This window comes from Scyliorhinus canicula, chromosome 16, assembly GCF_902713615.1.
Source record: "Scyliorhinus canicula chromosome 16, sScyCan1.1, whole genome shotgun sequence".
Classification (NCBI taxonomy): domain Eukaryota; kingdom Metazoa; phylum Chordata; class Chondrichthyes; order Carcharhiniformes; family Scyliorhinidae; genus Scyliorhinus; species Scyliorhinus canicula.
The window spans coordinates 65,915,496-65,942,397 of record NC_052161.1 but is presented as its reverse complement, the minus strand read 5'-3'; the positions used below and the strand labels follow the sequence as shown (position 1 = coordinate 65,942,397).

Sequence of the window (26,902 nt, the reverse complement as noted above, 5' to 3'; positions counted from 1 at the left end):
GAATCCCGCCCCATGACTCTGTGTTAGATCCTGACCAATAAGGGCTCGGTAGAAACCAATTCTCCTGAGTACTGCACCCATTATCTCTACTGTATAGCAATGGCTTTCAACTCAGCAATTCTGGATGGAAAATACCAGCATTGTTCATGTCACTGAAACAGGCTGGAGATAATCAGTTTTTATCTGAAGACCCAATAAGACCTTGGCTGAATGCAAAAAAACATCGAAAGAGGCAGCAGCTACAGCAAAATGCTGCGTCATATTTGCCTGTAAGGGAATATAATAATCCCTCCACTTCATGGCCACAGAAGGAAGAGGCTTGTGCAGAAAATGATTTTCTCTGGATTCTGATTACATTTAATTATTTAATTCACAATTATTTATATTATATTTTGTGCGTTTGGTTGGCACTGATGAATACAAAGGCACAAAAATAGGCATTTGCCAATTGATGGTGTTGATTTTTCAGCATATTTCACTTAAAATCAGCACATGGTCACAGAATTTGAAGTGAAAGAACACACGAATTAGGAGCTGGAGTAGATAATATGGCCCATCAAGCCTGCTCTACCATTCAATACAATCATGGTTGAACTTGGGCTTCAAATCCATTTTCCCACCCATTCCCCATATTCCTTAATTCCTTGTGAGTCCAAGCATCTGTCTATCCCAGCCTTAAATCTATTCAATGATGGAGCATCCACAAGCTTCTGGAATAGTTCACAACCCTTTGACTGAAGCAACTTCCCCTCATCTCAGTCTTAATGGTTGACCCCTTACCCTGTGACCACGCCATTGAGTTTCAGAATCCCAAACTGGCAAAAACAACTTCTCAGGGTCTACTCTATCAAACCACCTCAGAGTTTTCGTAGGTGTCAATAAGATCACCTCTCATTCTTCTAAGCTCCAGGGACTATGACCAAATTTACTCAGACTTTCATCTTCTGACAACCGAAACATTCCACAGGCCAACATAGTGAAATTTCACTGTTCCACCTCCAATACAAATATACCCTTTCATAAAAATGGTGACAAAATCTGTTGACCCTGCAACGTCCTTCTTGGTAACATCTTGAAGCATGTGCCAAAATTGCAAGAGCTGTCTCACAAACTAGTCAAACAATAGCCTGATTTTGTCTTCCTCACAGAATCATACCTTATAGATAATGTCCCAAACAACACTATCACTATTCCTGGATATGTCTCCTATCCCACAAGCAGAACAGACTCGGCAGAGGTGGCAGTGCAGTGGCATATGTTCAGAAGGAGGTTTCCCAGGGTGTCCTCAACATAGACACTGGACCCCATGAAATCACATGGTACCAGGTAAAACATGGGCAAGAAAGCATTCTGCTGATTACCATATACCATTCCCCTTCAGCTGATGAATCAGTACTCCTGTATGGAGGAGGTACTGAGGGTGGTAAGTGCATCCAATATACTCTGGGTGGGGTCTTCAATGTGCATCGCTAAAAATGACTTGGTAGTACCACCAGAGACCAAGCTGACCAGGTTCTAAAGGGCACAACTGCTCGACTGGGACTGCAGAAAGTATGAGAGAACCAACAAGAGACCTCATCCTCAACAACCTACCTGCTGCAGATGCATCTGTCCAAATGGGATAGACTTCGAACAGGTCTAGAAACTCAAGACTGGGACTCTCAGAGGTGCTTTGGGCCACTAGCAACAGCAGAATTGTACTCAGCCACAATCTCTAACCTCATGGTCCAGCATATTCCCCCACTCTGCCATTATCACCAAAGTAGAGGATCAACCCAGGTTAAATGAAGGCCGCAGGAGGGATTGCCAGAAACAAATCCAGGCAGAACGAAAAATGAGGTGTGAAACTGGTAAAGCTGCAAAACAGGACTACTTGCGTACCAAAAAGCACAAGCATCAAGCAATTGAGAGTCATAGGATTTATCATAGAATTTACAGTACCGAAGGAGGCCATTTGGCCCATCAAGTCTGCACCGCTCTTTGAAAGAGCACCCTACCCGTAACCCAGCAACCCCACCCAACTCTAAGGGCAATTTATGGCACTAAGGGCAATTTAGGATGGCCTAACCTAACCTGCACATCTGTGGACTGTGGGAGGAAACCGGAGCACCCGGAGGAAACCCACGCACACACGGGGAGAACGTGCAGACTCCGCACAGGCAGTGACCCAAGCCGGGAATCGAACCTGGGACCTGGAGTTGTGAAGCAATTATGCTAACCATTATGTTATCGTGCTGCCCTAAGTTAAGCAATTGTACAACCAATGGGTCAGAGGCACAATCTACTGGCCTCATCACGCCCGCCTCGGGACGCGGCGAGGCCATCAAATCTCGCAAGAGGCCTTTAGTGAGATTTACTGGCCACGCCAAGCCTCGCGAGATTTAACAAGTCTCATGAGGCATTGCAATTTGGATCCTGCACATTGAGATCGGGACCTAGATTTCCATGTAGAAGTGAGCAGTTAGTGTCACTTGAATATGTCCACGCCAGATCTACTCAGCACCCAGGATCGAATGGCTTCACCTCGGGTACTCCGAACCAGAATTTTTAGCATTGGTTTCCACAAATGTGGACCAGATGCTGTTGGCAGGATGGGGGGGAGGTCTTCCAGGTGATACAAGGCCCCTGGGCATGGGGGTATCTTGGCACCCCAAGTGCCACCTTGGCATCATGGCAGTGCCAGCCTGACACAGCCAGTGTGCCAAGAGGACACTTCCAGGCTGGATTGGACACTGCCAGTGTGCCAGGCTGGCAGTGCCCAGGAGCATTTTGCCCATGCTGGGGATTAGGCCTGCCCTTATGAGGTGAGGTGCGAAGGGGAGCTTGATGACCCCCCTTACAGGTGAGTTTGGTCATTGGGTCTGGAGGACATGGTGAGGGCACCAAGAGACATGGACACTACAGTCACTTCCTGCACTGGCAAGCAGAGCTCGTTAATACAGGTAATGGACTAAGTGCAGCCTTGGTGGGTGGCTCCTCGCCAAGGCCCTGAAATGAAGCAGAGTGCCATTTAATAGCGATGTCATTCTTGGTCCAGCTAGTGCCAGGTAATATCTGGCTGAACGAGCTTGACACGGGATCGTTTCGTTTTTCTTAAATCGTGCCACAGATCAAAGTTCTGCAATCCTGCCACACCCAGCAGTGAATGGTGGTGAACAATTAAACAACCCACTGGAGGATGAGGCTCCATAAATATCCCAAACTCAGTGGTGAGGGAGCCCAGAACATCTGTGCTAAAAATAAAGCTGAGGCATTTGTAACAATCTTTAGCCAGAAGTGCTGAGTGGATGATCCATCTTGGCTTCTTCTGGAGGTCTCCATCATCCCAAGTGTGTCAATCTTCAGCGAATTCAATTCATTCAACGTGATATCAAGAAATGGCTGAAGACACTTGATACTGGAAAGGCTATATAGCTCCAAATAATATTCCAGCAGTAGTCCTGAAGATTTGTGCTCCAGAACCTTCTGCACCCCTAGCCAAGCTTCTCCAATACACTGGCATCTGCCTGACAATGTGGAAAGGTGCCTGGAAAAATTCAATCCGGCCAATTACCGTCCCATCGGTCTTCTCTCGATCATCAGTAAAGTGATGGAAGGGGCCATTAACAGTGCTATCATGCAGCACATAATCAGCACGTACTCAGAGGTTATTCATGAAGATCCGTTCTCTCAACCTTGCCCCTCATCTGAAGCGTGATGATCCTCAGGTTAAATTACCACCAGTCAGCTACCCCCCCTCAAAGGGGAAAGCAGCCTTTGGTCATCTGGGACTATGGTGACTATAATAATAATAATATAAATTTTGTCACAAGTAGGCTTACACTGCAATGAAGTTACTGTGAAAAGCCCCCAGTCGCCACATTCCGGAGTCTGTTCGGGTACACGGAGGGAGAATTCACAATGTCCAAATTAACTGGACATCTTTCAGGACTTGTAGAAGGAAACCGGAGCACCCGGAGGAAACCCACGCAGACAGGGGAGAACGTGCAGACTCTGCACACCAGTGACACAAGCCGGGAATTAAACATGGGACCCTGGCGCTGTGAAGCTACACTGCTAGCCACTGTGCTACCATGCTGCCCGTCTTTAACTTTTATCTTTATCTTTACCTTTACTCAGCAATAACCTGCTCACGGATGCTAACTTTGGGTTCCACCAGGGTCACTCAGCTCCTGACCTCATTACAGCCTTGGTTCAAACATGGACAAATGAGCTCCATGCTTGAGGTGAGGTGAGAGTGACAGAGCTTGACATCAAGGCAGCATTTGACCGAGTATGGCATCAAGGAGCCCTAGCAGAATGGAGTCAGTAGGATTCGGGGGAAAATCCTCCCCTGGTTGAGCTAATATTTGGCACACAGGAAGATAGTTGTGGTGTTTGGAGGTCAATCACCTCAGCTCCAGGAGAAGGTAAATTCCTTCTGTGGCGAATAAGATTTAATTTGCGAAATGAACCTATTTTCAGCAGTATTAATCAAACTACATCAGGTTACCATTCCTACATATCAGAGTATGTTTAAACAGAATGAAATTCTAAAACATTGCCTGATGTGCTGTTTCAAAGCTCTATTTACATTCAATGACAAGCAAAGGAGTCAGTCAAAAATTTGAGGGGGAAAAAGTACCTTTAATGCGAGTGCCATTTTGCACCTGGATTGTGCCCAAAATAAAATCTACTACATCAAGCAAAGCAGAAAAAAATACATATAACCTGTGTGGCTCATCTGCTGCTGAAGTAAAATAGGCAATCAGAATATTTGAGCATGATGAACATGCAATGGTTGACAGTTCATCAAAGTTGGATATATATAAATATTTAAGAATTTATATTTGCATACATTTCTTGCCTCAGACTTTTCTGTTATAAATTCTTGTGTGCACATAGATAATGGGAAACTGGCTCTGTAAATTCTTAATTATGCTCTCATACAGAGTTGTGGCACTATGGTATCTCAGTTTTATGTCTCCCAGTTCCTGAGCCTGCACTACAACCAACTCTATTTCCCCGCTCCAAGCTACTGTTTTGCTATTTAGTTATCAATAAAAGCAAATCAGAGCATTCATCAAAATAAAGACCGGTGAATATTGAATTGCATCCACCCTCTAACGTCCTTGGATCTGAAGATTACACTTGGTCTTCACTTCCCATCTAGAGTGCCATAGGAGATGGTTCTCAACCACTATATCACAAAGGAAAAGAACAGAAAAAGATTAGGGGCAGATTTCTTCATCCCAAGAAGCCTGGACTGCGTGCTCGATGGGACGGAGAATCGGGCTTCAGGGCAAATCCAACATCGACGCTGGATGCCGACCCCCGCAGGCAGCAGGAATGAGGTCCACACCGCACGCCAGAGAGAGCATGTAAGCATTTAGCAGGCCCAGCACCCTATGCTCCAGCCTTCTGTGATTCACCGGACCTCGGGCCTGGATTTATGTGTGCGCGGTCACTTGCGGTCTGTACGAGTGTGGCACTAGTTAGCTCATCACGAGTTCCACCACACCAGGTCCACACTGGTAAAGACCATCCAAGCCCATCCGAAGGCCACCCCCCCCTCCCAATAATGCACTGCCTGCTGATGACTGCTCAACACACCCCACACACCCCTCTCCCTCGGGGACCCCTGTAAAAGGGAACATGCCCCCAGGTGCCCCTGTAAATGGGAGACCCCCACAGGGACCCCTGTAATAGGGGGATGCCCACAAGGACTCCTGTAATAGTGGGACCTCTCCCAGAGACCCCTGTAATCGGGCGACCCCCCACAGGAACCTCTGTAATAATGGACCTCCCACATTGACCCCTGTAATCAGAGGAACCCCTGTAGTGACCCCTATAATCAGGAGTCCCCCACAGGGACCCATGTAATAGGGGGACTTCATATGGACGCCTGTAATAGGGAGCTCCCCCTCAGGGACATCAGTAACAAGGGGACCCTCCAACACCTCTCCCCTGCCCCTCCCCTTCCTACAGGGACCCTTATAAAAGGGAACACACACCCAGGGACCCCTGCAAGCAGGAGACTCCCACAGGGACCCCTGTAATAAGAGGACCCTCCAGAGATCCCCATAATAGGGAGACCCCCCACAGGGACCCATGTATTGGAGGACCCCCCCCCAATGGATCCTTGTAATAAGGGGATCCCCAACTGGGATCCCCTGCCTAAAGGGGCCACCCACAGATCCCTCTCCACCCTCCAGAAAAGAGACCAATACCTGAATCTGGGGAGCAGTCCAGTCAGGGGCAGTGAGACAAATTACACCTGTAACCCTTACCTTGTAGCTTCAGGGTTCAGTGGCCTAAGTGGTGGAACCACAATGTTTATTAACATTGAGAACATCAAAGAGAGTTAAGTACATTTAAATCACAAGCTAGAGTGATTGGAATGCACTTAGTGCTTGAAATGCACTTAACTCTCTTTGATGTGGTCAATGTTTACAAACATTGGGGCTTCGCCATGAAACTCTGAAGGGAGATGAATGAATCAAAGCTGCAGATGGTTTGAAGCTGTCAATAACAGACCACTACTAGAACGCTATGAATGGCTTGCAGCTAATGGATCTGTGAGAACCAGACCGCAGGCACAGCTGCTCTCCTTCCAAGAAGGGACACATGAAGCTTCAAGGTAAGTGTTACAGCTGCAATTCTTCTCTGCCCCTGTCTAGGCTGCTGTCTAGCTTCCAGACTGGGGTCTCTTTTGTTGCGGAGGTGACTGTGTGTGTGTGTGTGTGTGTGTGCGGGGAAGTGAGGGGGAGGGGACCCTTTAGACAGGGGTCCCTGTGGGGTCCTCCCTATTACAGGGAGCCCTAGGTGGGTTCCCTATTACAAGGGTCTCTGTGGAACTCCTATTGCTTACCGGTTTGCATTCCCAGGGGATCATACACGGGTTGCAATTCAGCTGCGACTGGAGATCTTAGTCTCCCCAATGGAGAATCCTGCTTTAGATTTTGAGTCAGAATTGTTAACTCGGTGCGCCTCCCTGACAGCGTGAGACTGTGCTTGGGCACAAGATTGGGTATGAGGTTGGACCTGTATGTAGGGGGTGGTTTGGCAAGGCTGCAGAGTTCCCTCGCAGATTGCATAGAAATTGCAGAACAGGATAAATTGTTTGGTTCAACCAGATCATGCTGGTAGTCATCCACGCAATAAATAGCATGTGATCCGGTCAGTTTCGGTATTTCTTCATTCCGCGTTCCCTCAACAGATTCTAATCTATTCTTGAATGTTGCCATGATCTCTGCTTTAATTATTATTTCTGGTTCTGAGTTTCAAAACCCAACAAACATTTCCCTTATTCTCTGCCCTGAAGATGGATATAGGTGCAGTGGTGTGTCTCTGATTGATTTTTTTGATTTTTTTTTCTGATTGATAGATTTATTGTCACATGTACCAAAGTACAGTGAAAAGTATTTTTCTGCAGCCAAGGGAACACACATACACGGTAGACAAAAAGACTAATCGACAAATAAGTAATTGGTTACAGTGTGGAACAAGGGCCAAACAAAGCAAATACATGAGCAAGAGCATCTTAGGGTGTCATGAATAGTGTATTACAGGAAGCAAATCAGTCTGAGGGAGACTCATTGAATAGTCCAGTAGCTGTGGGGAAGAAGCTGTTCCTATGTCTAGATGTGTGGGTCTTCAAACTTCTGTACCTTCTGCCTGATGGAAGGTTCTGGAAGAGGGCAGCCCTGGGCGCGAGGGGTCTCTGACAATGTTCTCTGCCCTCCCGAGGCAGCGGGAGGTGTAGACAGTATCAATGGGAGGGTGACAGGCTTGTGTGGTGTGATGGGCTGAGTTCACCACACTTTGCAGTTTCTTGCAATCTTGGGACGAACAGTTGCCATACCAAGCTGTGACCCAGCCCAATAGGATGCTTTCTGTGGCACATCTGTAGACGTTTGTGAGAGTCGATGCAGACATGCTGAATTTTTTTAGCTTCTGTTGGAAGTTGAGATGTTGTTGGGCTTTCTTGACTGTTGCATCAACATGAGTGGAGCAGGACAGGCTTCTGGTGATGGTGACCCCCAGGAACTTCAAGCTATCAACCGTCTGAGACTAGTGTTCCAATATACTTTCCTGGATCTACAGTTGTGCCTGTGTTTGCGATGTTCATGTACATATAGATTGCCTTTCCTTTCTTGTATCAGCAAACAATTTATTTGCTCATGAAATTAAAATTAATAAGATGAGAAGAATTATGTGATGATTTTGAGTGCCTTAATGACTATTGTAAGACAGGATGAGGTAGAGAAGATCCTCGAAAGATAGGATGATATATATGATATATAATGTATATAGCAATGTCAATTTTGTTTGGAATCACACCCCAAAGTGTGCTATGTATTATTTTGAATGATTTTCCATTATGTGGTTGGATCTGGGGACTAAGGAAAATTGGGGATCTTTCGAGATTTGCTGGAGGGTGAGAAGAGAATTCAAGTCTAAATACTGGCCATAAATTGGAACTGAATTTGACCCTCAATTCAAAGCTCGATATTATTTAAAGGATGTAGCTTTTGAATGCTCAGGGGGTTCAGAAAAAGCTATTGCAACTCCATCGAGTTAGCAAACCATGTATGTATAATGTGGATAATTACTGGGTTTAGTTGGATGAGGACTGCCATGGCAACTGTGTGAAATATGATTTCTACTTTTTGCTTTGCAGCATCTGATTGATTGTGATTTGGTCATTTTCCTTTGTATCAGGTAACAAAAACAGACCAGGAACAGTAAAAAAAGACTACAATTATCAAATCAGAAAGGGAAAACTACAGACATATCAGACTCAGTTGACAGGTGAAGCTAGAGAGCACACACGATGCAAATGCTCTCACACAATTAAGTGATTATGACACCAGCATTTCAACATTTGCTACAGCTGCACAAAGTGATAATTAAGGGACAATAAGATTGAATTGAGAAGAAAAAATATGCCAATATGGAACTTGTTACCACAAAGAATGGTTGAAGTGCATTGCAGAAGGTGCATTTAAGGGGAAGTTAAATGGGTATGCAAGGGAAAACATAATAGAGGGATATGATGATTGGGGTAGATGACTTTGGGAGGAGAGAAGTTTGTTTGGAACAATATGACTGGCACGGCCATTGTACTGAATCTCATGATTTTGTGCTGCAGATTATGTGTATCACAGTCAAATCTTAATCAATTCATAGGACCGAGCTCCAAATCCAAATAACAGAAGAACGAGTACAACAACGCTGACAGTGGATATACTTGATGGAGACGACCTTGGCCCAAAATTCCTTCCATGTGAATTGGTCAATAATACAAGAGATTGTCGACCTCTTACGTACAAAGCCAATTTGCCTGAGCTCACAGATCCGGTAAGTGTACATTATACATGGTTGCACCTTTTCTCTTGTTTGGACCTTATCGATAGATTTTGACACAGTATTTTTATGCAGCAAATATAGAAACATAGGAACGAGAGTAGACCATTGAGCCTCTCGCGCCTGTTCCACCATTCAATAAAACCAAGATATTAAGGGATACGGGCCAAAGACAGGCATATGGAGTTAGACCGTGGATCAGCCATGATCTCATTGAATGGCGGACAGGCCGAGGGACTGAATTGCACACCACTGTTCCTATATTTGCTGCATTAAAAATACAATCTTAAAATCTAGAGAACTGCTTTGAATACTTTAATGTAAATTAATTGTTGAGATAATGTATGCTTGATTGCATGAACCTTAATTAATCAATGTTTCCCTCACATTGGATGCACTTTTTACCCACACAATTATTTTCAGCAAAGTTTATGCGACTAAATTGCAACATTTTTGATTAAGGTAACCTTTATCTGCAATATCTTTTAATCATTAACATGCAAATGCAAAAATATATAATCTGTCATTGACCGGTAGAAAATTGTGATATTTTTGGAAGGACAATATTTTGACGTTAGATATGTACAATGTTTCCATTTAAGCGATATCCATTGATATTTTCTACTTCAATGCTCACATGCACAGCAAGAGAACGTAGAAGCAACATTTGAACCATCAGGACCTCAAAGTCATGGGGAGGGGTTGTACAGTCTCCTTTTGTACAGTCTCTGCATACATGATAAAGAACTACAACAGAAAGTTCTGACCATGCATGCCAGGAAGAAAGCACATGTCAATATACACAAATTGAAGTTGTGTCAAATCTAGAGAGAATTTCTACAATAGAATCACTAAACCTTTCATTTTTAAATCCTGTAGGCGCGAGCAAACGACATTGACGCGCCTGACTTGGTGACGCGATGAAGCCATTAAATCTAACAAGATCGCGTGAGATATCATTGGACGAGATCCAGATTTAAGTGAGCCATTAGTGTCATTTATATATCTTGCTGTCCAATTCTCCTGAGGCCTGGGAACAGATTCCCACGTCTGGGCGACTATTTAGCACTGGTCCACACAACCGTAGAACAGGCGTAATGGCAACTGGGGGAGTCTCCCAGGCCTTCAGAGGTCCTCCTGGTGGTCAGGCTCAGGGCAGGGGCATACCCTACCACCCCCGATGTCACCCGGGCACTTTGGCTATGCCAGCCTGGAACCTTTGCAATGCCACACAGGCACCCTGGCAGCACTAACAGGGTTCCTGGCTGGTACTGACCAGGTGCTACTTTGCTTGTGCCAGCCGGTGCTCTGCCCTTAAGAGGTGGTGTGAGTATTCGCCAAGGTTCCCCTAAGAGATAAGTTGGGGCATTGGGGGCGTCTAGAGGTCATGGTGGTGAGGCCCAGGGAGGGTCGAGAGATCGGAGAAGTATTTAAAAATGTTGCCCTGATCTCTTCCTGCTCTGACGTGCTGAGCTGAGGTCATCAGTGCAGGAAGTGAGGTAAGTGTGGCCTTGGCATGGCGTACCTCGCTGAGGCCATAAAGAACCTTGTTTGATAGTGTGGCCATTCTAGGTGCCGAGAAGCACTCTGCTTTATGCACCCAAAATGGGACTCTGTTTTTTGGGCGTTAAATTGCTTATCTCCTCTTGCAGATGTCAACTATGGCCCCAATTCTCCCCCATAATTTCACAGTTAATTTGTGGCGGGTTTTTCAGGGAATTTCCTGCTGGCTCTAACACCGGGTTTTCCACCGCTATTCAATGACACTTAGGGTGCGATCTTCTGGATAAATTTCAAAGTGTTGTAGCGAGCGGGAATTGCTGCGAGTTTCCCGACGCTCAGCCCAGTGAAACTGGCAACGTTAATTGGTCCACTTAAGGAGGCCTCACGGGCTTCTTGCCGCCATTTACGCCTCCCCAGCTGATTCACCGGGACCACACTCGCTAGCCCCTCCGCTAACAAGGTCGATCAGTAGTTAAACAGCACTCGCTCGGCCAACCCCACCCAGCTCGCAATATGGCACCAAGGAGTCCGGCCCCGAGATTCGGGGACGCTGACCTGGGGAGGCTCCTGGACATGTTGGAGATCTGGAGGGGATGTCCTGTGCCTCCAGAGGTCCCGGAGGGTGAGCCACAAGGCAGCCAGTGCTGCCTGGGATGAGATGGAGGCAGCCGTTCGTTCCAACAGTATGACCAATAAGACTGGCCAACAGTGCAGAAAGAAGGTCAACATGAGTGAGTAGACATCAATGCCCCCCACCGCCCCCACCCCCAAGGGAGCATCTGCTCCCGAGCTCTCCAAGTGAGCCCCAGCCCTGCCTCCCCTTCCACCCATCCATGCCTTCACATCCCCTTTCACGCCACTGAACCACACGTCTGGCTAACAATGCTGTGTCAGGACAGCACGGTGGCCTAGTGGTTAGCACAACTGCCTCACACGCTGAGGTCCCAGGTTTGATCCCGGCTCTGGGTCACTGTCCATGTGGAGTTTGCACATTCTCCCCGTGTCTGCATGGGTTTTGCCCACACAACCCAAAGATGTGCAGAGTAGGTGGATTGGCCATGCTAAATTGCCCCTTAATTGGAAAAAATAATTGGGTAATCTAAATTTTAAAAAAAACCCAAAAAACAATGCTGTGTCTATGATCCCTCAGGAAAACCTCTCCCACAGTCAACGGGAGAAGACCCAGACTGGCAGAGGGGTGCTGGACATGAGAATTCTCACCTCCTTTGAGGAGCAGGCCCTCGAGGAGACCGGGATTGCCGAGGACAGTGTGATCCCCCACCCCCCACCAAGCACTGGGTTGGCAAGTCCAGCACACCCGGGCTCTTTGCCTGTGAGCAAAGATTGCAACTCATCTCCTCGACTCTCCACGGAAGCCCTTCCACGAGGTTTATGTTTTTCAAGAGGAGTATTAATAAGCACCAGCGTGAGCAGTAGCTGGGAGGTAGATGAATGACAGGAGACTGTTGGATATGGGGTAGCCCTTGTAAATTGTATGGAAATAGTGCTTAAGTGGTTATAATTGATTTCTTGCCACGTACGGCGAGATCCCGATTTCGCCTAAGGGAGTTGCATCTCAAACAGTTTGGTGCCCGGCACGGATCTCGTTTTTGGCCTTTCTCGCTTCACCGGCCTCGTTACGCTTGAGCGTGAGTGTAACGAGGCCAGAGGATACCGCCCTTAGTCACTTTTTTGGGCCCTGGGGAGTTTCTCACCGGTTTAACCCACACTAAGAATTTTTTTAGCACTGGGGAGTTGAATTCAGAGATTGGGCCGCCATTTTGAAAGGGTGCCCTGATCTCTAAGTTAGCTTGTTAATCCCCCACACCTCCCACCCATGAGTAATATGACCCCTCACACACATGGGCACTATGCCATACGTCCCAAGTGAAGACACACTGCTTTGGGGTCCCTTGGGGTCCCCCCTCTTCAGACCCCTCCCCCAAGCCCCTTACAGCACCCACATCCTTCTAGGAACCCCACCCATCACCCCTCCAATGTCCCTGCTGCCCTGCATTCCCCCACGCTTCAAACTCCCCATCCACCCTCATTTCATGAGCATGCCCCCCCGCCCCTTGCATCCTGACCCTTGGCAGTGAGACCCTGGCACTCAGACACCCTTGCACCTTCACCCTGGCACCCAGACATTTCTCCTGCTGACTTGTCAGTGCCATCCAGGGACCTTCCATCTAGGCAGTGCCAAGGTGCTGGCATTCCAGGGGAAGGGCCAGCAAGCCACTCTGCACATACCCTGACCACCGTGGGGTCTCTGGTGGCCTGGGAGTCCTCGCAGGGTGCTCTTCCACCTGGTCAACATTTGTTTGGACCAGCACTGATCAGCGCCCGGCTGTATCCTCCCTGGAGAGGCTGGTGAATCTAGGGAAGCCGGTGGATCCTGTGCAGGTAGGTCATAAGTAGGTTTAGGACCTATTTTGGCGAGCATCATTCGGTCCCACCCATTTGGGTGGGATCGAATGGCTCAATGTCTGGCATCCACCACATTCTTGGGTGGTAAATTCCACAAATTCTCGACCTTGGAGAGGAGTAATATCTTTAATTTCTGTTTCAAATCTGCTACCCCGTCATCCTAAAACTATGACTTCTCGTTTCAGATTGCCCCGTAAGAGTAAAAATATGCCCTATGTCTATTTTGCCAATACCGTTTAGCATCAATTAGATCCCCTCTCATTCTTGAACTCGAGAGAGAATAGGCCCAAACTACTCAATTTCACTTCATAAGACAAAACTTCATCTTTGGAATCAATCTAGCGAACCTCCTCTGAATCACTTCCAATGCAACTACATCCCCTCTCAACTAAGGGGACCAAAACTACACACAATATTCTAGGTGTGGTCTCACTAATGCCTTGTACAGTTACAGCAACATTTCCCTACTTTTACACTCCATTTCTTTGCAATAAATGCTAAATTTCCATTTGCATTCCTTACTACCTGCTGCATTTGTGTACTAACTTTCTGCAATTCATGCACGAGGACATCCAGATCCCCCTGCACTGAAGCACACTGAAATCTCTCCATTTAGACATTAAGTTGCCGTTCTATTTTTCCAACCAAAATGGATAACCTCACATGTATCCACATTAAACTCCATCTGCCGAATTTTGACCCACTCACCAAACCTACCCTGATCCATTTTGCTATAACCCCACAACACCTTTGGGATCGGACCAATTAGTAGAATATGAGCTTCCCCACTGAGGGACAGGGACCCCATCAGTGGAGCAATGGGCACTACCGTATATACTCGCGTAACATGCGACTTTTGAGCACCTAATTTGAAGCCTAAATTTCGGGGGTTGCATGATACGCGAGGTACAAAAATCGCGGGTGTGAAGTGCTGGCCAAGATAAGTCACATAGCATCCAGCTGGCTTTACTAGCGTCGTTCAGCCACTTGCCGTTTCCATTCATAAAAACATGAATGGAAACGTCAAGTGGCTGAACACCTTCCCATCAGAATGCTGTGGTCAAAATCTGAAGAGTAGTATTCTGATGGGAAGATGGGAAGAGTGGATTCTGCTGTGAAAGCTGTTCGCGATTTGAACAGCTTTCCAGCTGGCTTTACTAGCGTCGTTCAGCCACTTGCCGTTTCCATTTATGAAAACATGAATGGAAACGTCAAGTGGCTGAACATCTTCCCATCAGAATGCTGTGGTCAAAATCTGAAGAGTAGTATTCTGATGGGAAGATGGGAAGAGTGGATTCTGCTGTGAAAGCTGTTCGCGATTCGAACAGCTTTCCAGCTGGCTTTACTAGCGTCGTTCAGCCACTTGCCGTTTCCATTCATAAAAACATGAATGGAAACGTCAAGTGGCTGAACATCTTCCCATCAGAATACTACTCTTCAGATTTTGACCACAGCATTCTGATGGGAAGATGTTCAGCCACTTGACGTTTCCATTCATGTTTTTATGAATGGAAACGGCAAGTGGCTGAACAACGTGAGTGAAGCCAGAAAAAAGTCACTCGCATGATACATGAGGTATACCATAAAATCATGTTTTGGGGACGAAAATTTAGGGGTCTCATGATACGCGAGATCGAAGGATACGCGAGTATATGCGGTATGTATAAAATCTTGGCCTGAGTAGGAACCGAGCAGAAAAGTCTCAACTAGGACCTGTGTACATGGTGTAAATAGTTGTGAATATAAATAAATAACCAGTTTCTCTACGCCTCTTGTGTGGACTCCTCTATGGTCACAATAACTTTATAAATGTTTTCTTGGGCGGAGTTCTGGGATCCTGAGGCTAAGTTTTGACGCCGTCGGAACCGCCGTCGAGAAACGCGACGGCGTCAACACGGCTTCAGGATCAGCAATTCTGGTCCCTACAGGGGGCCAGCACAGCACTGGAGCAGTTCACGTCGCTCCAGTTGCTGATCCCAGCATCAACTGGGCATCAGGGGATATGTGCATGTGCAGTGGCTTCCTTCATCGTGCAGGCCCCAACGCAACATGGCGCAGGGCTACAGTGGCTGGATGAGACAATCCTGGGCTGAAACAATCCTGCCCCTTATTTTTTTTTTTGCAACTTACTATCCCGCCGATGTTAAAGTAAACCGCAAATGTGGCTACATTACCTTCTATTCCTGCATCCAAGTCATGAATATAGATTGTAAATAGTTGGGGGCGGGGGGGGGGGGGGGGGGGGGGGGGGGGGGTGTGGAGATTCAATCTCAGCCCGGGTCACTATCCGTATGGAGTTTCCACATTCTCTTCATGTTGGCATGGGTCTCATCCTCACAATCCAAAAGATGTGCAGGGTAGGTGGATTGGCCATGCTAAATTGTCCCTTAATTAGAAAAATAAAATTGGGTAAAAAGTTGATGCCTGAGGACCGAACGCTGTGGCAACGTACTAGTTACATCTTTCAAAACCAGAAAAAGATCCATAGACATAGCAAGAGTGAACTATGCTGTAGATCATTTGTCGATCAGACATACAGTTTCCAACTATATTAGTAACTGGTCTGTTGGAAAACTGTGAAGCATATTTATTTGGTGATGAACTGCTCAAAGGGTTTTGAGAAAAACAATGCAAGTTACTCCTTATTTGCAGTGTCACAGTTGGGTAGTAAAATATCTGGCTATCTCTGGACTTGCATCTTTTCATGTTAGTCATGACGTGTATCATTATACAGGATCTAGAAACAACTTCACTCCAAATCTCTCAAGCCACAGCTCACAGGTGCACCCGATAGGTCACGGATATCCAGTTTGCCTGGGTGGAAAACTATATCAACTTTGGTATGGGCCAAGTCCGACAAGATGCCCGGGCAGCAGGATTCTCGCCATCTCTGGGATGCCACAGTTCCAAGGGATGATAGACTTCACGCATGTCACCTTGCACTTGCCTGGCCATCTAGGAGTGCCCTACGTTAACAGGAAGGGGTTCCATTCTCTGAACATTCAGCTCATGTGTGACCACCACATGAAGATCATGCACATGTGTGCATGCCTCCCTGGGAGTGTCCATGTCAGCTGCATCCTGGGGCAGTTGGTCATCCCGTGCCTCCTCGAGGACCACCCGAGGATGGGTGCTGGCTCTTAGGGGATAAGGAGTGCTCGCTGAGGGCCTGGGCCTGCCTCGACTGCTCAGGTGGTGCCTTACCGTACACCCCCCGGATGGCTGCCCACTTTGTGGTGGTCTGCTGTGTTCTCCACAACCTGGCACAGCAGCCGGGCGACGTGCTGAAGATTGGGATTGAGGAACATGTGGCTACCTCCGAGGAGGAGGATGAGGTTGATGTGGCGGGGCTGGACCAGCAGCGGTTGGAGCAAAATCCCCAGAGGAACCAGAGAACTAGCCGAAGGCTGCAGGATGGACGGCAGCGCCGATGGTCCAGCAAGATCGGAGGGTCAGGGAGGCCCTCATACTCACCTACTGCACTTAGGCGTGGCCTGGTCCATCATCAGTACGTTACCCACCCCCCACACCCATCTCCCACCCTCCCAGGGTCTGTGTCACATCATTCTAGGGTGCAGGGACAATGCCGGCACCGTCAGCGAATCACTGTCAAGGTCAGGGGCGTGATGATAACCTACAGAGAGCTGAGTGCCAGTCCTCCTCAATCTCTGCCATAGTCTGACACCTGCCTATGTGTTGAGTGCTCACTCACACCCATCGCCTACACGCAGTGTTCCCGCGGGGATGCATGGAGAAATGAGCCAAGGGTTCGGAAGTCAGCCACATAGCGGAAGAAAGTGACAGAGGCATCATACTGGTTCTGCTCAAGAGTTTTTAGGAGTGCTGTCCTAGTCACCTCACCCCCCCCCCCCCCCCCCCTTCACCCCCTACCTACCCCCCTCCCTACCCCCCCGGTCTTCCCCCCTCCCGGTCTTCCCCCCTCCGGTGTCCTCAGTGATACTCGCTGTGTTTCGCCTTCCTGGCTCTACTGCCACTTCTAAGTGTCTCCCCAGAATGTACATCTGAGGTGGAGGGAGCCAGCTGCTTACCGGGTCCCATAGTCTTTGATACCCCCGGCGGGCATCCTCTGGGGGCTCTGGGGCTGGAAGGCTATGGACCTGCTGAAGTGTCACTGACATCTCCCTCTGAGTGTCCTGGCCACACCCTAACATCTCCATCAGCTCTGGGTAACCCTATACCAGAGGCTCAGCATCAGGCTGGGACTCAGCTGGGATCCAACAGACCACTGACTGCTGTCTCTCCTGAGGGTTACTGCCTCAGCTGATGTGCATCATCAGCTGTGTGGTGCTCACCAGATTGTGGCCCAGAAACCTGACCACTAACACTTCCCATCGAGGTGTGTGGATCTGCGCTGGGGAAGGGTGGGGATGACAGCTGTGACTCATTGATTGTGTCTTCCTCGGAGCTCTCCTCCAAGATGTTTCCCTGGGAAACAGGAGAGGGAGCCACCCAGGATGTGCTGGAAGTCCTGCGGGAGAATGGACATGTGGTCAGTGTGTGGCATGCGTCAGTCAGTATGGCAATTGTCATAATATGCAACCATGCACATCATGAGGTAAAAACAGGCAGTGACAGACACCCAGGTTAGCCAATCAACACACAGTGCATAACACAACCACTCACTGGACAGAACACTAGAGGGGGGCTTCCTACTATAAAACACACGAGGCATCAGCACTCCGCCTCTTTCCACTGGTGACAGCTGTAGAGACAGTCAGGGTGTATGTATCAGTCAGCACCTTCTACACGTGGCTCAGAGCTAGTTTGGTCTAGCTAGTTATAGTTAGTACACTTAGAGTAGTAGCGTGTCAACCCACAGCCAGTTGTCTGCATTGTTACAGAAGTTCAATAAATTATATTGAACCAACACCTAAGTTTGGTGTATGCTTTACAGTCCAACTGCATCCTGTTGCAGTCCGTGTTACCTCAGGGTGAATAACACAATAGCAATAACAACTCACGTTTGACAGGTTCGGAGGGAAGGTCCTGGTGGATCCTAACCTCTGCGGTTTCCGCCAACCTGCTCGTTGGTGACCGCTCTGTCCTCGGCCATCTCCGTCACCTCCAGGGTCCGTTCCTTGTAGGTAGTGAGGATTTGTATGTCCGGCATGCCTCCGCCAGTCAGGGCTCTCTCCCGGTGATTGTGGGAGAACTTCTTCTGCTGAAACAGAGGGAGAGTATCATTATCCACACGCATGGTTCACAGTGGTGAGGGGTGGGATGTGAAGTAAGGGTTGGGGGGGATGCAGAGATGGTTGGGGGCCGCATGATGGGTTGGGGACACAAAGGTCTCATGGTGGAGGGGGGGGGGGCGCGTTGGTGTCTACTCACCCGTGTTGCCCGGTGTAGGTAGTTGACCTTCGTATGACACCAGAGGCCAGTCCCCCTGCTCACACTCACCGAGCTAATGGCTGCTGCCACCTCATTCCAGGCGGCATTGTCTGTCCTGTGGCTCACCCTCCAGGACCCTCAGGACATCCCTCCTGGCCTCCACCACCTCGAAGAGCCTCCGCAGGTCTGTGTCGCTGAATCTTGGGGCCGGTCTTCTCAGCATCATTACTGCGAGCTGTGGGGTTGGCTATGCAAGTGGTGTTTGAGTGCTGCTTGACCTTGTTAGCGGGGGGCTGACGAGTGCGGTCCCGGAGAATTGGTTGGCAAGCTTTCATTTGTGGTGAGAAGACCGTGGGGCATTATTAAGTGGACCAATTAACGTTGAATAGCCTTTCCGGTCTCACTGGGCCGAGTGCCGGGAAGTTCGCAGCAGTTCCATCTCGCGACCACACTTAGAAATCTTTCCGGAGATTTGGGTCCAAAGAACGGAATGGATGCTAATAGAATGAAAAATTAACAAATCATCTGAAATAAAAAATAAATTTCCCGCATGCAAGAGAAAAAAATTATAATAAATTCTTGTTTCTTCAAGAAAATCATTTCACAAAACTGAACAATGAGCAATTATTAATATTTGATTGATATAAAAGACTGAAAGGCTCTTGTGTCAGGCACAGTGGTATCCTTGGTAATTGGCAGTGGTGATAGTCCACAACGTTAGCCAGAAATACAAATGAGATTAAATTGATATTGATTACATGATCCTTATTCCACTGATTTTTGACTTCATATGCAAACTATGCGATTATTCACTGTCCTTTACCTGTAATTTCTGCTGTAATCTATAATTAAATATGCGATTACTGTCAAAATGTCAGGCAGCAGAGTTTTGTGTTTGAAATGCAGATAAAATTTATATTAGGCATGTTGCATCTGTATGTATGTGGAGAAATTGGGTGGGATGCGATTACGATGGGGAATACTTGAGTGAAACATATTTAAAAATTGAAATTTTCAGCTGCACAAAGGTTCAATGTAGAGCGTTGAAATAAAGTGCAGCCGTAACTGAATCACATGAAATATCAATAGCCTCTTATCTGAGTTGCAGATCTATGTAGAATCCTGCGAAGTGGATACATTTGAGGGGGAAAAGAAACATAACTCCGATTTAAATGGCATAGGGGAACATAATTATGCAGCGTCACAGATGTATCATGCTGATCAAGTTGCAGTGCACTCTCTCAAAGCTCAGTGCATCTTTTGTGAAATGAGTGCAACACTCCAGATTGATTCTTGTCAAGGCTCAGTACATGTATGGTAGAACAGTGGTTAACACTGTTGCTTCACAGCCTCAGGGTTTCAGGTTCGATTCCCGGCTTGGGTTACTGTCTGTGCGGAGTCAGCACGTTCTCCCCGTGTCTGCGTGGGTTTCCTCCGGGTGCTCCCGTTTCCTCCCACAAAGTCCCGAAAGATGTGCTTATTAGGTGAATTGGACATTCTGAATTCTCTAATCACTGTACCCACACAGGTGCTGGAGTGTGGCAACTAGGGGATTTTCACAGTAACTTCATTGCAGTGTTAATGTAAGCCTACTTGTGACACTGATAAAGATTATTATTATCTGAAGCATCACTTGCTCATTTCTGTATTCCAGCCCCCTACAGATAAAGAGCAACACTCTATTGCTTTTTTGATAGTTGGCTGGATGGGCTAAAGGTCTTCTCCTGCCTGAAACTTTTATTATGCTCATAATGGATAAAAACAAATCAAGAATTCCTGAAGCTTTGAACTAAAAAAAATAGAAATAGTGAGTTATCAAAAAATAAAATAAAAGTTTTCAGTCCAAATTGCTCTGAAAATTCTGTTTTGGTTCCCTGTTCCTGCTGGCAGTGCACTCCCCTGGCAAGGGGTGGCTTGAGAGGAAAATCCCAATGATAAGCGGCAGGAGACTCCCGGTGCCAAAAAATGGTGCACTGCTGAGATACACATAGCTGCGGGACCAGAGAATCCAGCCCTTTATCTTCTGTAAGTGCCTTAGTATCTACTGATTGGCTGCTGTCAAGTTCTATTCTGGCATATCTTGCGTCCTTTTAGCCAGAGATATCAGTTCAGGATCTTCCCTTATGAATCTAGTGAACATTCTGTGGTGTCTTGTGTCTCCATCTCGGAGTCAGAGTCTGCTGCCTCCGTCATTTCAATGTCTCTATCTCTACGCAGTTCTGTCACGACCTGCGCAGGGTTTGAATGGGGCACCAGAGGAAGATTGTGAGGAATACTTTCCATTGTGTGTGGTCTCTGTGGCTGTAGAAATGAGCTCCTGGGGCAGGGAATCTTTGGAAGGGATAGTCTTCTGGACCGAACGTGGTCTACATGTTTGTGCTGGAGACGACCCTGGGCTTGCACCTGGTAAGAGATAGGGCCCGTTTGACAAAAGATTACGCCATGGACCCACTGGGCACCACCAGCAAAATTCCGAACGAACACTGGGTCACCGGGCGCAAACTGCCGAATCGGCCGATGCCGAGAAAAACCATGTCCCTGCCGTTCTTGTGTGCGCCAATGTCTGGGAAAACCATTCTAACGCGCGTGCGAAGTCTCCGGCCCATTAGGAGTTCTGCAGGAGCTATCCCAGTCACCGCATGGGGGGTGATCCATGAAAACAAAAAACGTGCCAGTGTCGTGTCCATCGACCCGGAAGACTGTTTCTTTAGGCCTCGTTTGAATGTCTGCACTGCGCGCTCCGCCAACCCATTTAAAGCCAGGTGGTAAGGGGCAGTGCGGATATGGCATATGCTATTCATCTTCATGAACTTCGCAAACTCCTCACTTGTGAACGGAGTGCTGTTGTCCGTGACCAGCACCTCGGGGAGGCCATGCCTACTGAAAGACAAACGCATCTTCTCGATTGTTGCGCAGGACGTTGTGCCTACCATCTTATGCACCTCTAGCCATTTAGACTGGGCTTTGATTAATAGAAGGAACATGGATCTTTGAAAAGGGCCGGCGAAATCCGCATGCAAGCGCGCCCAAGGCCGCCCTGGCCATTCCCAGTGATGTAGGGGCGCGGCCGGCGGAAGCTTCTGATGCTCCTGACAAATGGAGCAGTTTTGGGCCACCTTCTCAATGTCGGTGTCGAGCCCTGGCCACCAGACATAACTCCGGGCCAACATTTTCATTTTGGTCACACCCGGATGCCTATTGTGCAAGTCTCTCAGTATCAGCTCCTGTCCTTTTTCCGGGACAATCACAGGCGTCCCCCACAAAAGGATGCCATCTTCCACGCTGAATTCGGACACCTTGGAAGAAAATACCCGCAACTCGCCTGGGAGCTGTCTATGTTGCCCACCATACAGGACTATGTGCCGAACCTTTGACAGGACTGGCTCCGTCTGGGTTCCCTCATGGATCTGTGATGCCGTGACAGGCAAGGTGTCCATAAAATTTAGGGTTGCAACCACCTCACCGGTCGTGGGGGTCAACATGGGGCCGGTCGATAAAGGCAATCGGCTCAGCGCGTCGGCATTCCTTATCTGGGTTCCTGGTTTGTGGTCCAGAGAATACTCATATGCAGTGAGCAACAAAGCCCAGCGCTGGATCCGTGCGGAAGCAATGGGCGGTATTGGCTTATCCTCTCGGAAAAGTCCCAGCAGAGGCTTATGATCAGTCACGATAGTGAAGTGGCGGCCATACACGTACTGGTGGAAATGTTTCACCGCAAAGACCACTGCCAGGCCCTCCTTCTCGATCTGCGCGGACTTTTTTTCCTCTGCAGTCAATGTGCGGGAGGCAAAAGCTATCACCGCTCGGCCCCGTTCTCCATCTTGTGGGACAGGACGGCCCCAATACCATACGGGGATGCATTACATGTGACGAGCAAAGGCTTCCCAGGATCATAGTGGGTTAATAACCCAAACAACGACAATGGTTGTTTTACCTGCCGGAAAACGGTTTCTTGTGGCTGACCCCAAACCCAGGTGTGATTCTTCTTTAGCAGAAGGTGCAATGGGGCCAGCATAGTTGCCAGATTGGGGAGGAACTTTCCGTAATAGTTTATGAGGCCAAGAAACAAACGAAGATGCGAAGTGTCAGTCGGGGCGGGGACCTGTTGAATCGCGCGCACCTTCTCTGCGACGGGGTGCAAACCTTCGCGGTCCACCCGATAACCCAGGTAGACTACTTCCTCCGCCTGAAAGACGCACTTTGTGCGACGTAAACGGATTCCAGCATCTAACGGAAAGCATCTAAGGACAGCCTCCAAATTTTTCAAATGTTCCTGCTCCGACGTCCCTGTGATTAAACCGTCATCTAAACCTCTCAAAATGCATCCATAATGGGTTGAAAAATAGCGCAGGCAGAGGATACTCCAAACTGCAAACGTGTATATTCACAAAGGCCCCGGTGTGTATTAATCGTTACATATGGCCGGGAGGCAGGGTCCAGTTCCAACTATAGGTAGGCGTGACTCATATCTAATTTTGTGAACGAGAGTCCGCCTGCAAGCTTCGCGTAGAGATCCTCTATGCGAGGCATTAGGTATCGGTCGAGTCGGGAAGCCGTATTCACTGTAAGTTTATAGTCGGCGCACAAGCGAACTGTGGCATCTGGCTTCATTACAGGTACAATTGGTGCTGCCCAGTCAGCAAAACGGATGGGCCTGATGATACCCAAAATCTCCAAACAAGTGAGCTTCCCTTCCACCTTCTCGAGAAAGGCGTAAGGCACAGGGCGCGCCCGGAAATAGCGCGGCGTGGCTCCTGGTTCGACTTGGATACGCGCTACGGCCCCTTTTATTTTCGCCAAACCGGACTGGAATACATCCGGGTATCGTCCTAGCACCTCAGTCAACCCTCCAGAAACTGTTTGGAGGATGTTCTGCCACTGCAACTGCAAATGGCGCAACCAGTCCCGGCCCAACAGGCTGGGCCCATGACCGCGCACCACACGATAAGTGGTAAACCCTGCTTGATGCGGTTGAATGTCCTCTGGGCGATCACGGAGACCGCTGCGCCAGTGTCCAACTCCATCTCAAGCGAGTACCATTGACCCATACTGTCACCTTAATGGGGGCCACACGTGGAGCTGCCACACAATGCAGCTGCAGGCAGTCGTCCTCCATCTCCACGTCCTCGGGAGTAGTTGCCGCAGCTTCATCCAAAAGAAAGGTATGGCCCCTGGGCTGGCCCAGTTTTGGTCGGAACGACGGTGCCTCTGGCGCCCCCAGGACCGGCGTCCATGAGGGGTCGGCACCTACATGTCTGACACGGACATGGCTACTCATCCATTGGTTCTGGAGAAGGCTCCCTTCGGGGAGGAATGTCCGACGGCCACTGGCGTTGATCCGGACGTCGCCTCGCCCAAGGTACCGCAGGGTGCAGGGGGACGCTTTCGGACGGAAAGGGTTGTGCCCCAAGGCATGCACCTCCATTGTGAGGGCCACGAATAATCCAGCACGAGTTTTCAGGATACAAAGAAATAACATTTATTTACAATAACATATATATATATATACAACAGCAGCAGCAACTTCCCTTGCTGCTCACTCCTCTCTCTTTGCTTATTCCAAACTGGCCAGCTCTATTTATGCAGGGACTCTGCTGATGATTTCTCCGCCCCCCCTCATTGGGGAAGCTCATACTCCCATAGGATTGTGGGATTGTCATTAGTCCCCAGCCAGTGGTAAGCAGGCAGGTTATAACATCCCTCCCCCCCCCCAAAGTCCAAGGAATCCACCGAAGACCTGGCGAATGAGGGCGCGGACTCATTTTGCTGCAGGCCGGACACCATTTGCACGAGGCGCTGGATTGGGCGGCGTGTAACGAGACGGAGACCGGCGCTTCCGTGATGAACGGCGTAACGGTTGTACATCCACGGCCCGTGGGCCCGAGGATTCCCCTTCTGAGGTGACTTGTGTCTCCATCTCGGAGTCAGAGTCTGCTGCCTCCGTCATTTCAGTGTCTCTATCTCCACACGGTTCTGTCACGACCTGCGCAGGCTTTTAATGAGGCACCCTCCAACCTTTCTGCAGCTCTCCCAGGCCCCGGCCCTTGTCAGCTTGAACTGACACTCTTAACACTGCCTTGACACTGCCAGGCTGGCACCTGGCCACTGCCCCTGGCACCCTGGCATGCCAGGGCACCCGTGTGACCCTGCCAGGGTACCAGGTGCTCGAGGAAGTACCAAGGATACTACCCTGCCCCCGACCACCCAGGGGCTCTAATGGCCTCCAAGACCCCCCATGTTGCCATGACGCCTGGTTGTGGCAACCAATACTAAACACGCCCGGTTGAGGAGTTGCAGGTGCAGGCGTTGACTCCCGAGTGTCAGGTGAATGTTGCATTGGTATATTTAAATGAGCCTAACGGCGAGCCGTGAAACCCTATTTGGGACTTTGCCGGGATTCACCCGTCATGCCCGGCCCCCTGCCTTGGCTGTATTGTGCCCATTGTCTTCTAATCCTTGTCCACTAAAAATCAGCCTCAGGTTTACCATTCCTTCCTCAGATAACCTCTTCAATGTTAAGCATCAAAACTTGATTTTTTTTGGGGGGGCGGGGGTACAATTTGCTTGTACAATGAGGAATACCAAGAGAGATTTTAAAAATCTCACATTTACAGCAAGATCTAATTCATTTCATGAATGAAAACTTAATTTACCATACTAAGGCCACTTAGTTGAATGATTTAAGCCAAAGGATTTCACAACTTCAAATCCAAAGTAGAAGAGTATTACACGGGCCTTGTTGAGATAAGATTTTACCAAAGTGAAACGCTGTTAAGAGGCTCAGATATTATCGCAAGCAGTGAAAGCGGAGTTTATAATATTTGCAACTTATCTGAATCTAGCGATAGCGAAAGCAATTTTCAGCATTGTGGCATAGTGGTAGCAAAAGCAATTTACAACATTATGGCATGGTGGTGAAGGCAGTGACCATCCGCAACTTGTACAGGCCTCTATTTTCTCCTGAATTATTACTATTGTGGAATTTTGTGGCTCGTTTTTATATCCTCGATTGTTTCTGCTCCATTCTCCTGTTTGAGTTTGGATTTACTGCTCCAAATAATATATATGGTACTGTTATACGGTTTCTTGTGTTATGGGCCAGGGCTTAAAAACTCCAAAGTGCATTATGAAGATCACCTGACCTACAACCTTGATGTTGAATTTGGCTAGGATGAGCACAAAAGCCTTCACTGCAGGTGTGATTCATCAGACACTTTGGACACTTTAATCAAAACAAGGTTTATTCTAAGAATGTAGTCAACACACACACACATTATATACATATATATATAAACACAGCAACAATTTTTATCAATTACAAACATAACCTATGTATACAATACTTAATTAATTCTCCCTTAGCTGTTCCAATTCAATAACAAAATCCAAATAAACCAAATCCCCTTTTCAAAGGCCTGCACCAGCACACTGTATTCCCACTTGAATGGGACTGGTCCTATCCCTGAGATTCTGATCCAACCCAACAGTTTTAAACTCCTTCCAGAAAGCAACTTTATCTTTAAAAATACCAAGGCAGTTTGCCACACCCAATGTGCTCTTCACTGGAACAGCTTTTTAAAATGAAAACAAAGAAAAACAGAGAAAACACTTCTTCTTCCTTCTGCAGTCCAATGCAGCAAACCTGAAACTGAAACCCCCTCTCACCTCACAGCCACAGTCCAATGTGCCACAAGTGACATGATAAGAGACTGAACCTTTCTTAAAGGGACACTCACATGACACTTGCATCATTGCAAATGATTTCTGTGTCACTACAATGTGAGATGAGCATTCAGGGTTTTGATACAATGATGTATTTGTTGTACAAATTGGACTTAGATATTCAATTTGCCAGTTTCTGGTACAAGTTCAAGAGATATAAACCTCTGGAGCACTAGCAAATATAAACACATTCTTCATCGCCAGATCATTATTGATCCATCCGACCATAAACAATGACAATAATAGAGACCTCTGTCTCTCCTCTTATCTCTCGTTTTACTGCCAAGATCACAGTTAGAAAAATGTGATGACTCTTTGGCTTCCACCCAAAATGGGTGCAGAGTCGGCAAAAATAATCAAGGCTCAGTATTGTTGTCAGGAGGTCTGATTCATTTTTGGTCCAGGCTTTACTTGATTGCAGCCAGTAAAGTGCACTTTCAACTTGCTTGTTGTACTCAGCTGGCTGGAAAATTGGATCTGGAGCTGTGGGACAATGTGGTGGGAAGGGGGTTTGAACAGGGCAGCAGCTTTTTTGTGAACACTGCTTCTC

At 47.9% G+C, this 26,902-nt stretch overlaps 1 protein-coding gene across 13 annotated transcripts in view; it reads left to right on the top strand.

Annotated features, from left to right (window-relative positions):
* The window catches only part of pcdh15b (protocadherin-related 15b), a 1,980,039-nt gene that overhangs the window by 1,309,391 nt on the left and 643,746 nt on the right, over positions 1-26,902 (top strand). For all 13 annotated transcript variants that reach the window (XM_038773429.1, XM_038773427.1, XM_038773426.1 and 10 more), the window contains one exon: positions 9,172-9,342. In XM_038773429.1, the coding sequence (XP_038629357.1) occupies positions 9,172-9,342 (171 nt within the window). The remainder of the gene's footprint in view (positions 1-9,171; positions 9,343-26,902) is intronic.